Source organism: Euleptes europaea, chromosome 7, assembly GCF_029931775.1.
Source record: "Euleptes europaea isolate rEulEur1 chromosome 7, rEulEur1.hap1, whole genome shotgun sequence".
NCBI classification, from domain to species: Eukaryota; Metazoa; Chordata; class Lepidosauria; order Squamata; family Sphaerodactylidae; genus Euleptes; species Euleptes europaea.
This window is the reverse complement of record NC_079318.1, coordinates 25,218,507-25,231,844: the sequence shown is the minus strand read 5'-3', so window position 1 is coordinate 25,231,844 and position 13,338 is coordinate 25,218,507. Positions and strand designations below refer to the sequence as shown.

The following is a 13,338-nucleotide window of genomic DNA, read 5'->3' as shown; positions in this document are numbered from 1 at the left end:
GTATCAGCAGTGTGATTCCATTACGTCCTTCATTCCTCCTTATTTTGCTGCAGCGTTTTTCATTCATGTTGAAATGCAATTGTATCAACAGCTGTTTCTAGAGCTGAGACATGTTTAAGGATAAGAAAATTTCTAGCATGATGGAAGACCGGAGATGGCAACGGATGGCAATAAGCTATGAGAACTCCCTCGACAGATTGCTCTTCCTCCATCTTCAAAGCAATTTCAACTGACTTTTGATGATGTTATTAAAACAAGCAATATCTTTTATTTTTATTTTTGCTTTCATCAACAGAGCATTATATACTTTACTGCAAGTTCCCCCAAAATCCTACACTGGATAAGAGATGAATCATTCCAAAAGACATTGCAGCCTTTCTCAAAATGGCATTATATAGAACGTGACCTTGCAATGTTCAATATTAACATTGATGATGACTATGTGCCCTGCCTTCAAGGAATCACCAGAGCAAGCTTCTGTAGTGTTTACCTGGACTGGATTCAGTTCTGTGCCGGGAAAAGAGTAGATGTACGTACATACATGTTGCTAGCTGTATAGATGGGTGGGCACTTTCTCCCTTACCTGAATTCCTGTTACTAGCAGGTGAGCAGAGTAGTATAAACCAAGAAATTGTATCAGGTTGAGGCATATATCATTTACCTTCCATATCTCCTGTTTTGTTACTCATTTCCCAATGAACATCAGCAAGGAATTTATTGATATAATGGGCTGGCTGCAGAGGGTGAGGCAGAATTGTGTCTAGGATTGCCAACTCCAGATTGGGAAATTCCTGGAGATTTGTGGATAGAGTCTGGAAGGGCAGGGTTTGGGGAATGGGTATGGTTGCCAGCTCCAGGTTGGGAAATAACTAGAGATTTTTGGGATGGAGCCTGAAGATGGTGGGGTTTAGGGAGGGGAGGGACTTCAATGCCATAGAGTCCAATTGCCAAAGCGGCCATTTTCTTCATGTGAACTGATCTCTATCAGTTGTAATAGCAGGAGATCTCCAGCTAGTACCTGGAGGTTGGCCACCCTAGGAATGGGCAGGACCTCAACAGGTACAATGCCATAGAGTCCACCCTCCAAAGCAGCCATTTTATCCAGGGGAACTGATCTCTGTAGTCTGGAGATCGGTTGTAATTCCATGAGAACTCCAACTTTATTTTTTTTATTTATTTGTTAGATTTTTAACCTGTCCTTTCCTGGCAAGCGCTGGGCTCAGGGCGGCTGACATCCCAGTTAAAATACAAACACCATAACAGTAAATAAATATCGTTAAGACCAAATAACACATTTTAACAGTTCAACAGACTAAAAACCCAGTAATCCAATGATGCCTTTAAAATTGGTACTTGTGGCATCACAGCCAGGTGAGCTTGGAGGCTGGCATCCCTAATTGTGACTGTTATACTTCAGAAGGGGAAAATTGTGGGGTGGAGGGAAGCACCTTGTTAATTAGTTATTAGGCTGCTCCTGCTAAGGAATTTTAACAGCCAGAATAATTTGAACAAAGCAAATATATAGGGTTGCAAGGTCTCTCTTTGCCACCGGCAGGAGGTTTTTGGGGCGAGGCCGGAGGAGGGTAGGTTTTGGGGAGGGGAGGGCCTACGATGCCATAGAGTCCAATTGCTAAAGCGGCCATTTTCTCCAGATGAACTGATCTCTGTCTGCTGAAGATCAGTTGTAATCGCAGGAGATCTCCAGCTAGTACCTAAAGGTTGGCAACGCTACAAATATAACAATGTTCAAACACAGGACAAACTAAAATTGACAAAGGAAAGAGAAGAGTAGTCTGGTCAAAATGTTATATTAAGAAAATAAACACCGTGCTGATTTTAGAAAATCTTTGATTGAAGAAGAAACCCAATAAACCTTAGACAAATATGTTATGGAATTAAAGACATTTGGTCAAAAGCTGTGAGAGTTTTATGCAGTTTCAGTGACTCTTTGCAATGTCAGATTGCTTTGAAGCCTAATTTCTGTAATCTTATTTATTGCATTTTTATTCGATAACTTGTGCTGTCCGATTGAATTTTTAAATTTTAATCCAGCTTGAGTCTCAATGAGAAAGGCAGGTTACACTTGAAGTAAATAAAGACTAACTATGAAGGCCTTAAATATTTTACAGCCGATAGACTGTGATGAAGACTCTCCTTTAGTAACGCTTTCCTTTGCCCTGTGCATTCTGGGTAGAAGAGCTCTAGGAACAGCATCACACAATATGGCCATCAGGTAACTTTGTATCAATGTCGTGATGGTTATGGCAATATAATAAGCGTTTGCTGCAGGCTGAAAAATGTGTTTGTTTATCTGACCCTGGTTTGCTTTACCATTTATTGTGAAGAGCTGTGGGTTATAGAATAAATACAAAGAATAGACCGTAAACTAATTGCAAAGCCAACTCTTGGTAACATAGGGCGAGAACGCATCATTGCTTTTGCCTCCTTTATGCCCTGCTTCAGCCAGGATTCAGCCAGGATCGGACGCACGTTCGGTGAAACGCATGCGTTTCAATCCTGGCTGAATCCTGGCTGAAACAGGGATTAAAGGAGGGTAAAGCGACCACGCGTTTTCGCCCATTGTCAAAGAATTGAAGTACAATATGACTGTAGCAAAATGCTGGATAAGAGAATAGCCAGTGTGGATTTTCCTCTTGAGATTCTAATCTTCCCATCTAGGACAGCTATGACAACCTGTTTTAAAGAAGCAAAGAAATGTGTGGTCTGTTAGTACTGGAAATGTGTACAAAGATATGAATTGGTAGGAGAGCAGCAGCAAGGACGCCTTCTGGCAATTTTTTAAAAATGATATAATGATAAATTATGGTTTGTCATTATGAAAACAAATATTGGAATTTCTTGGCTTTGTGCACTCCCTCTCCATATTTCACTTATGCACACTTTGAAGATTGAAAGCTTCAACATCCATAACAAACTAGACTTTATTGTTACATCCAAATAAGAAACTATGGTTTGTTTCTTATATAGAAACCAATGATTCTAAACCAGGATTAAACCAGGTATTTGTTGTTGCAACTTAGAAATTCTTCAGGCCATAACTTTTATTTTATTTATTTATTTTTATTGTTGCTTATAATTACATGCACTCAGAGAAAAGGGAAAAAATTACATAAGTATCCAAACAAATGGGGCAAAAAGAATAATTCATACACAAGAAGCAGAATAATCTACAATGAATCAAAGGGCAAATGGGTAAATCTTGTCAATTATTTTCTCACTGCAGAAAGTAATAAACAGTATCCAGTGTTTATATCTTATCTCCCCCCCCTTTTCTTTTCTTTTTTAAATTGCTCCTTTCGGTTCTCTGATAATATGTTAGTCTTGTTAATAAAGCCATACCCCTGATTTTATTAAACCATTTATTTATAGAATGTGGGGGGGGGGGGTTACCTGTATTTCCCAAAGTTTCTAGCTTGAGAAATGTGTATTCAGGGTCATCAGGGTTATGTTGTACATGCTGTGGTGAATAGATGACTCTCTTCTGCTCAAGAGAGTCAAGCTCCCGCACACTGAAAAGTCTGGAAAGTACCTCTAATCACTTGGCCACCGTGGTACAGTTCACGCATGGCCTCAGCATCAATCTCTTGCATGCAGTGAGGTATGAGAACAAGTCTTGGACATTATGATTTCTAGCTCTCACAAATGGACAGTATTAATCAAGAGTGGATCTTTCCTGCCTTCATCCAGCAGCTCTCTGCACACCCGGACAAGATTCTGCTGAAGGTGGTAGGGACTCTCCTGAATAAAATGCCATGAATCACGGGTGACTGCAGGAAGGGAGAATCAGGCAAACTCTCTCCCTCTCCTTGTGCTAACAGAGCAAGCTTGGAATGCAGCAACCCATTTTGTTCACACCAGAGGCTTTGGGGGGGCAGCAAGGGAAAGTGGGAAGATCTACTTCTGCAAAATCTATGGTGAGACCACACTTGGAATACTGTGTACAGTTCTGGTTGCCACACCTAAAAAAGGATATTGCAGAGCTTGAGAAGGTGCAGAAAAGAGCAACCAAAATGATCAGGGGACTAGCAACCAAAATGATCCTATGGGGAGCGGTTAAGACGCTTAGGGCTGTTTAGCTTGGAAAGAAGGCGGCTGAGGGGAGACATGATAGAGGTCTATAAAATTATGCATGGTTTGGAGAGAGTGGACAGGGAGAAGCTTTTTTCCCTCTCCCATAATACTAGAATGCGGGGTCATTTGCTAAAGCTGGAGGGTGAGAGATTCAAAACAGATAAAAGGAAGTATTTTTTCACACAATGCATAGTTAAATTGTGGAACTCCCTGCCTCAGGATGTGGTGATGGCTGCCAACTTGGAGGGCTTTAAGAGAGGAGTGGACATATTCATGGAGGAGAGGGGTATTCATGGCTATTAGTTAGAATGGATACTAGTCATGCTGCATAACTATTCTCTCTAGTATCAGAGGAGCATGCCTATTATTTTGGGTCCGGTGGAACACAGGCAGGATGGTGCTGCTGCACTCGTCTTGTTTGTGGCTTCCTAGAGGCACCTGGTTGGCCACTGTGTGAACAGACTGCTGGACTTGATGGGCCTTGGTCTGATCCAGCAGGGCCTTTCTTATGTTCTTATAAAGTTTTCTCCCCAGTTTGCAGGAGTTAGGACCCAGCCTAATGTGTGATATGGATTTGAGACTGGATTGTCCCATTCAACTTTCACAGATCTTTGAAAATATTCAGGAAAGGGAACCGTATTGCTCTGGGTTTGAATTCTAGGGAAGAATTATTTCACCCCTTTCTTAATTGTTGGCTTTGGCTCTTCCATCAGATCAGGTTCCTCATTAAGATCTAAGGCCAACAGAGCTTTAGAAAGCAGCCCCTGAAATTTCTCAGGGGAAAAAATTCTGGGCTGCTGGTCTTCCACAAAGGAGGACTTTGAATTGAATTCCCCCTCCTCTCTTTCCTCCTCCTCAGACTCTGGATTGAAGGGTGGAAAATCTGCCCGGTGGCTGAGCCCAGCCCTGGAGAATGTAGCTTTCATGGTCTCCTTAGTGGGCCAGTGACTACTGTTAGGATTGCTAGCCTAAACGTACCACTTGCATCATTGTTCGTAAACGTACCCCTTGCATCATTGCCCCTGCATGATGCCCCTCAGAGGCAGAAGGCAGAGGAGAAATTAAGGCACAGAATATAGAAGAAGTAGGTAGATAGAATCAACAGGATGGAATAAGTTGTAGATTAGATAAGTAGATAGGAAAGTCTGGAATAAAGGTTTCCTTAGAGCCTATACTAAGCATGAAGTTGTGCTACGAAGTTGCTCTCCCCTCAGAGGCAGGAAGGAAACTGAAACCAGCAGGGCAATTCCTGCCAAGGAGACAGAAATGAAGATTGGTCCTGCCTCCCCAGGTACACAGTAGGAATCACCCACAGCTTCCAAGATGCCCTTCCCTCAGAGTGAGAAAGGGATGGATGGGTTGCATATGCTTGTAGCCCCAGGGTTACTCTAATGCTCTTTATGGAGGGAGACAGGGGATCACATCTGCTCTTTACCACATTGAGGACATTGATGTTGGGGTCATTCTTGAATCAATCCTGTGCCTTGCAGCTAAGCCAGGTGCCAGGAAATGAAATAATATGTGATTATGCAAGGTATTCCCTTTAGCACATAAATGTTATGTAGGGTTTAGCAAACAATAAATAAGATCAGTATTAGTCCTTTTATGTATCTTGCCTGGTATTGACATTGTTCATTAAGATGTCATTACCACTATAAGGCAAAATTAATGTTTAGAGAGTAATGTTGAATTGTATACTGCTACATCAAAAGTGAAGTTTACATTATATACGTAAGCTAGCAATTTGCCTTCATTTACACATGAATTATGTGTAATCAATTAATCAGAGGATTTTAACGGCAAGCTACGGTGGTAAGGGCTCTTATGCAATGAATGTTAATAACATTTCAGTTACCTGTCAGTGTAAATGGCAGTGGATGGGAGCCAAATGTAAGCTCTCAAATTATGCAATATGTTTGCTAAATTAGTAGAGCAGAAAGTACAAAGAAGTCTGCACCTATGCAGACTATATAATCTGAAAACAAATATAATATCAGCATTATACACTCATGCTGTACATTGTTTTATTTGTTAATCATGGATGCAGTAGATGAATTAAAAAAATGGTAAAACCTAAACTGTTATTTCTCCATTGGTATGGTTAGTGGCTAAGGATGTGAGCTATGAAATGAAGAAGTGCAAAATCTCCCTTTGCCCGTGGACTCTCTCAGGTGGCTTTAGACTGCTGCTGTCTCTCAGACTCAGCCTGTCATTTCAAATATGAAGATGACAACGTTGCCCTGCCATATAAGGTGGTTGTTAGAATTTCTAAATGCTCTGGAATTGCTCTGAAGGGTCGATGCTGATGCATACATCCTATGCACAATTAATTAAAGTAAAACACCTTCACTCTGCACACCCAGCAGTCTTCATGGAAGTGTGCACCTAGGGACCTTAGAAAAAATCCTTTAGTGTCCATGTTTGACATACACCAAGGTACCTCTTGCAAACCATTTCAGTCTCTACATATACTCGTTTAACTCCTAAGGATGCTTTCCTAGAAATAAGGCACATTGGCTAATGGGGGGGGGGGGGGCTTACGCTCTGAGTAGACCTGCTTATGATTGCTCCCACTGTCTTCCAAACAGGTAATCAGAGCTGACAATAACCATCCATTGGGGTGACCTCACATCCCCTACTCCAGCAAAACTTACCCTATGCACAGTTCTGAGTGCTGGATGTGGGGGTCAGTTACCATGCAGTCTTAAGCAGAGTTATACCCTTTCACCCATTAAGGAACGTATTTAGAAAGGTGGAACTCCCCTTGGGATTGCAGTGTTAGTCTGGCAAAAAGGAGGTATTTTATATATTATTTTACAAGTTGCTTCCACACAATGAGAATTCTCCATTTGACATTCATTGCTGCTGTAAACGGAGAGGCGTTTGCGTTGGCAACTTTTCTGTGTACTTTTCTCAGCTGCCATTTTCCCTGCATTCTCTCTCCCCCCCCATCCCAGCCCACCTCTGGAGGGCTTTAAAAAAAAAAAGTAATTACTATAGCATCGTAGCACTATTTCCACAGCAGAAAAAAAGGGCCCTCATGAGTGCCTGACAGAAGAATAAAGATGCAGATGTGGGCGGGAACCTTGAAAATGAGCATCTTCCCGTCTAGACAGCCTGCTCGTGTGCTAGAGCAGTGTTCTTTCAGAAAATACTGCAGTAAACCAGATTTGAGAGACACCGTTCCAAGGACAGGGAAAATCTGGAAAGTAGATGACTGGAGGATGATTCTATGGATACCAAAAATGGTGCCCCGTTAGGGAGCAAAGGCAGAGAGAAAAGGTATGTGTAGAAACCATCACAGAGGACTAAGTTACTCTGGCTCAAATCACAGTGTAATAACAGCACATTACATCGGTATTGGTGTCTAAGAACCAAACTAAGCCTGACGGAAACTTGTGGCAGCTGTTTGGGCACTTGAAAAGGCCACGGGGTAGGAGGAGACTTCCATGCCATGGGCCCGAGGAGGATTGGGCCCTTAAAGCATTCTATATCTCAGATGGCAACAGTGAACTCGGAGCAGCCACAAGTTCTGCATCCCGTTCGGTTTTGCCCTAAGTAACCCCGTATCTCAGTAATGACAAGATAGTTTTAGAGGCAATGCCTGATATGGCTTCTGCAGTATAAAGAAACGTCAACTTGAATCTAAGCACATTTCTTTGGGAGTAAATCCCATTCGCTCAATAATGCTTACTGCCAAGTAGATGTACACAGGGTTGCAGTCCAAATCTTGCAAAATGGATGCACCTAAAGGAGCTTTCTGGATTGTGGCCACAGCAGCTACAGTAGACTTTCTAGCATGTGTACATGAAAACTGGGACAACAGACTAAGAGGGAGGGAAGAAAAGCCCTAAAGGAGGCTTTGAGAAAATTAGAATAATCTCTTTAAAATCTTCAGAACAATGCACATTAAACCAACATGTTGCAGTAGATGTACTGAGCACTAGAAAGTTCTAAAGAACTTCAGTGCAGTAATATAATGTGCATATTTTATTTTCATAACCTGATTTCACTGTACTGCACTAAAAGAGATATAAAATATTTAAAATAACTGGGCTACTGAATTGTCCCCTGCTATTTTTTCCAAATGTTAATCTCCCCTTTGCAGAGGCAACCAGTTGCCATTAGAAAGTGCTGGCTCTTTCCATTTAGGGTCTCCAGTGAATGACTGTAATAAGCAGAATTATCCCAAGCTTATAGTGAGCACAGGTGCAGTGAAAACTTTTCACCCAGAGTTCTGTTGCCACAGCTGAGGATTTGTAATGCTGTTGCTATGGTTGTTTTTTGGTAGGGTGTTATATTGAAGAAGAGCAAGTTTGAAGAATTTGTCTTCCTTCTATTTGCCATTTTGTTTTCTCGTAAATGTGAAATAGTCAAAAGGAAGATTAATAATGTAGTGAAACTGAATATTGACTGGACATCTTCTTAAATGGGTTCTGTTCTTACCAAACGCATTTTTCCTACTCTGACAGATTTTGAAAGTTCCACTAAGTGGACAGATCGCACATTCTCAGTAAAACCTTACTGGACAATAACAATCTTTAACATTGTAATGCTTTATTCCAAGGACACAGTCGAAAATACACTCCTGTAAAAATGGTAAAACCGTGTCCGGTAGATTAAGCAACATCCTCTGGGGCTGAAACGGATGCCCTGAATTTTAATTCTGGTTTCCTGACAAGTATGACCTGGGTCTTTTGTGCATGGCTGTTTCACTCACCGTCACCCCTCTGATACTTTGGGTCTTTGTGTTGATTATGCATGCCGTTTCCAACCGTCAGAGGTCACCTCACTCTCCCTCTGCGTTCCTCCGTGTTTTGCCCGCGTTTTCAAATTTGAGATAAAACAGGTCTCTGAAAATGTGGGCAGAACGCGGGGGAATGCAAGACAACCTCTGAGAGTTGGAAGCAACCCGTATAATCAACACAAAGACCTGACGTTGTTGGGAGGGGTGACCACGAGGGAAACAGCCATGCATAAAAGACCCTGAAAAACATGCTTCATGGCTCCTGCATACATAGTTTTTAGTAAAAACTTGAACTCCATGTAAACATCTGTCTTTAGGTCTGAGAGGATTTGGGTGGAAGGGCAGAAGTAGATCCCAGTGCCTCAGTAGGTCCTTACAGAAGATTGTGCAATTTTCTTTGGGTTTGATTTGCCTGAATTTGTTGCCAATAAATAAATTGAGCAGCAGATCCAAATTGAAGGGGGTTTAATTAAAGGAATTCCACCAGCATAAGGGTGTCACCATACTGGTATAATGTGTTTCCACCAATGTAGAATTGTGCTCTGCTGGCACATGGGGTTTTTCAGACCAATCCTGGGCTACCCAGCAGTTGTGTAAGTCAGTGATAGGATTGCAATGTTCATCCATTGATATGAGAGGGAGGAATTAATTAAAACAACTGGATGGGCAGCCTATTCCTAAAGGGGGGGCAGTCAGACCACAGCTGGGAGCTTCCCATCCGGCGCAAAGAAAATAAAAGGCATTTATAAAATGAAAAAGGGGAAATGCCCCCACTGTGTAAAGTGAGGCTACACCACCAAATTACCTGGCATAGCAACACCACAGCGTGAGGGGGGCATTCTTGGGGCAAAAGGGGCCAGGAAGCTTCCTAAAGGGAGCTCCACCCCCAGGAACACCCTAGGAACCCCCCCACACACACACACACGACATGGGCTTTCCCTCCCTTATCCCAGGTTAAAGGGGCATGCCGGCTCCTAAGGAGCTTGGCCCCCCCTTCAGGATTACAGCCTTAAAGTGTTTAATGTTTACTGATTCATGCCCTAAGCAGATATTTTTATTTCCTACTCTCTCATGCCTCCCCCTCTACAATCAACAAAGTACATTTGAAATGAGCAGCATGTAATCCCCTTTAACTGGATCCTGGTTGGCAGCTAGCATTAACGGGAATAAGAGAATTGTTTTCTAAAAGTTTAAAAGGGAACAAGATCTGTAGGTAACTAATGTTATTATCCTACAGTTTAGATTCCTTCCTATACGGACTCCATGCGTTGTTCAAAGGGGATTTTCGACTAACATCAAGAGATGAATGGGTGTTTGCAGATATGGACTTATTACACAAAGTGGTTTCTCCTGCCATCAGAATGTCGTTGAAACTTCATCAGGCAAGTTACTCCCCTTTATGTACTCTCTGGTACCAGCAAGACTGCTAGTAGTATTTGATATTTTATAGAGCTAACTTTATACAAAGTGTATAAAGGAAGATCATAACTTTCAAAAATTGATCCAAAGAAAATGAACTTTAAACGAAAGAGCAAATATGTGGTTGTAGCTTTCTTCTGAAAAAGTAACTTTACCAAAATCAAATTTGTTAGGGGCTGGAGTCCTGAAGTTTCTTATCAAGCATATTTTAAATGAATCTATAATGGACATGCAAACTCATCACTTATTTATTCAGCCATCAAATTAATGTATCAGCCTTTATGTATAAAGTACAAACTAAATTGATGGGAGTTAATTACTGAATCCTTCCTTTTCAGATCAACAACCAGACTTCTCTCCAGTTCTGTACGCATTATAGTTTCTCATCCCTTTCAGTACAGAGATGGAGATGCAGAGATTTCCATGAATAACTAGAATCTAGAACTCAAAACATGTCCCTGCAAAGCCAGAATGGCCTGATACAGGCAGGGGCTACAGTGCTGGGAAGGGTTAACCCCCCGCCCATGTACTCAGTTCCTGTGATCAGAAAATGTCCCCCAAGGATCCTTTTAAGCCCTAGTTTTTGTTTTTAAAAAGACAACTATCATATTTTGACCTTCAGAGAAGGTGTTTGTTTCATAAACTAATGAGATTTTCCCTCCCAATAACCATCAGGAAAAACTCGGATCTTTTCAGCTCTTTTTAAATCCATGAGAACTTCACCAGTGATTTCAATGAGATGTGGATTCTAACTTTTTAGATGTGAAAGGCAACAGCTGCTCTGACTACCTGACCCCTAATCTTAACTGAAGTCAACAGTCTTCTCACCCAACTCTTGGGGAGCAAGATTGGGTGTGCTCCTTGACAGCCTTTGTCTCTTCACAGAGCTCTCTGATTATAGCCATGCCTTTCATTTAATACCAGGACCAGTTCACCTGTCCAGATGAATATGAGGACCCTGCAATCCTTTATGAGGCAATTCAGTCTTTTGAAGAAAAAGTTGTGATTTGCCATGAAGGAGATCCTGCCTGGCGTAGCGCCATCCTCTCAAACAAGGAGGAGCTACTTACTTTGAGGCATGTGGTGGATGAAGGGACAGACGAATACAAAGTCATTATGCTCCACAAGAGCTACTTGAGCTTCAAAGTTATCAAGGTAACTCCAGCTAACCTAAATTTCATTGTTTTGCTATTTTGTTAACAATATTACTTCATTGAATGTGTTTGCTTTGCCCATCCCAGAAAGTCTAAGTGGATAATCAACTCTTCAACATGCATAGTGGGAAAGCAATGTAGGATTAAAACAAATCAAATATTAAAAACTCATGCTTTATGATCACCTTGGTCATTTATGCATGGGAGTTTTTCCTGAAGTTCGTTGCTTGCTCGACCCACATTTTCCTGTTGGAAATCTATGCACCAGCAGTCTCCAAGCTCAAATCAAGTCCCTGCCCCTTTAAATGCTGCTTTGTGATTGGCTTACTTTGTAGAGCTTACTGTGAGAGAAAATTCCCCCCCCAAAAGCCCAATTGCTGCATAAAAAGGCATTTTAAGAACAAAAAACAAAAAATGGAGCAATCTGAAAGGAGGGGAGGAGAAATCCAAGCCTCGGTTTTAAAAAGCCTTTCTTCTGCTCAGAAAGAGCTCCGAGGAAGCAGGAAGCATTTGAATCCCTGCCTCTTTACATGCAGTTTTGTAATTGGCTGTGAGAGAAACCAAGTTTCTGTGTCCTGTGCTTTGCCTTATGCATGGGGATTTCACTTGGGCTGAGCTCAGGAGAGAAGGAAGAATCGGGTTAACAGGAATGGGAAGTCCCAGGATTTGTGAGGGCTGGCAGCGAGGTCATTTCTAATAGACGGGAAACTCATGCATAATTCCAAGGAACAACCATGTAAATGCTTAAGACTCTGACAATGAGGAAGGCTGATGATGAAGGAACAACCAAGACAGACCAGGGGCAAACATGAGTGAAAGTACCCATGCATAAACGACTCTTATCTCTAGCTCTTCTCCAAATCAGCCCACATCTCTCTAAGGACAAAACAAAGTTCTGGTGCAGCCACAGACAATATTTCATGACATGCTTTTGCTTCCCTAAACTTAGCTTATACATGGTAAGCCCAAGAAGGTGCTTTTCATCCATCTTTAAGATAAAAATGTTCTTTTTTGACAAACATCAGATTTCAGCTATTATTAATATGCCTGTGCAATCAGTCATCAGTTGTGAAGGGGGTTTCAGCAGGTCTACTGCCTTAACTTAGATATGTCACTAGAAGATGAGTTTTGGCCATGAGTCTTCAGAGAATTACAGCCAACTGTAGTGGTGCTGATGAAGTCTGAACTGGGGGAAACTGGAATGAAATTCCCTTTTAGTTCAAAGCAAGGTTTGCCAGGCCCTCTCCGGTTCAGACCTGGATCACATTGGGAAGAGCTTTGTACTCTCCCCCACCCCCTGCCAGCCTCTCTTCCTTGCCACATTTTCCCTTTCCCTTCATTGAAACGCCCATCCATGGGGGAGGGGCAGCAGCAACGCAGTCCCTTTCCCTTGCTGCTTCTACAAGAGCACCTAGAAAAATGATGCCACAGCAACATCTATGACACAAAGTGAAATGTAGTTCACCCGAGCTCCTAAATCCAAGAGATAAGTGTTGGGGGCCCTGGGAAACTGCATTTCCAATGACTTTATGTACCTGGAACACAGTTGATGCTTTCCTAGAAGGAAGAAAAGGATTTTATTGCTTCCCTTCTACCTAGTAAGTATAGGGGAAGTAGAAGAAGCGAATGGGATCCTGGATATGTGTGGGGGCAACTTTTTTGCACTTGCATTTTGCTTGTTTCTTAATGAGCACTCAGACAAAAAAAGCAAGAAGGTTTTTCCAGTGATCACAAAGAAAACTTGCAGCAGCTAGCATAAATTCAAAGTGAGCTGTAAAGAATTCACTCATCACCACTCTGCAAAGGGAATTTCCCTTGAAAGAAAAATGTTACTTGCAATGGGAACAAATGATTCTGAATGTTTAACTGCTATAGTTTTGTGTTTTTTTAACTGTTGGCATGTGGTGCTCAATAGCTTGCTTCTTG

The 13,338-nt window shown here is 41.8% G+C and overlaps 1 protein-coding gene across 1 annotated transcript in view; it reads left to right on the top strand.

The window, feature by feature from the left end:
- Nucleotides 1-13,338, top strand: part of PCNX2 (pecanex 2) — a 143,364-nt gene that overhangs the window by 118,884 nt on the left and 11,142 nt on the right. The window contains exons 27-30 of the mRNA XM_056852517.1: nt 296-529; nt 2,130-2,233; nt 10,077-10,221; nt 11,183-11,413. Of these exons, the coding sequence (XP_056708495.1) occupies nt 296-529; nt 2,130-2,233; nt 10,077-10,221; nt 11,183-11,413 (714 nt within the window). The remainder of the gene's footprint in view (nt 1-295; nt 530-2,129; nt 2,234-10,076; nt 10,222-11,182; nt 11,414-13,338) is intronic.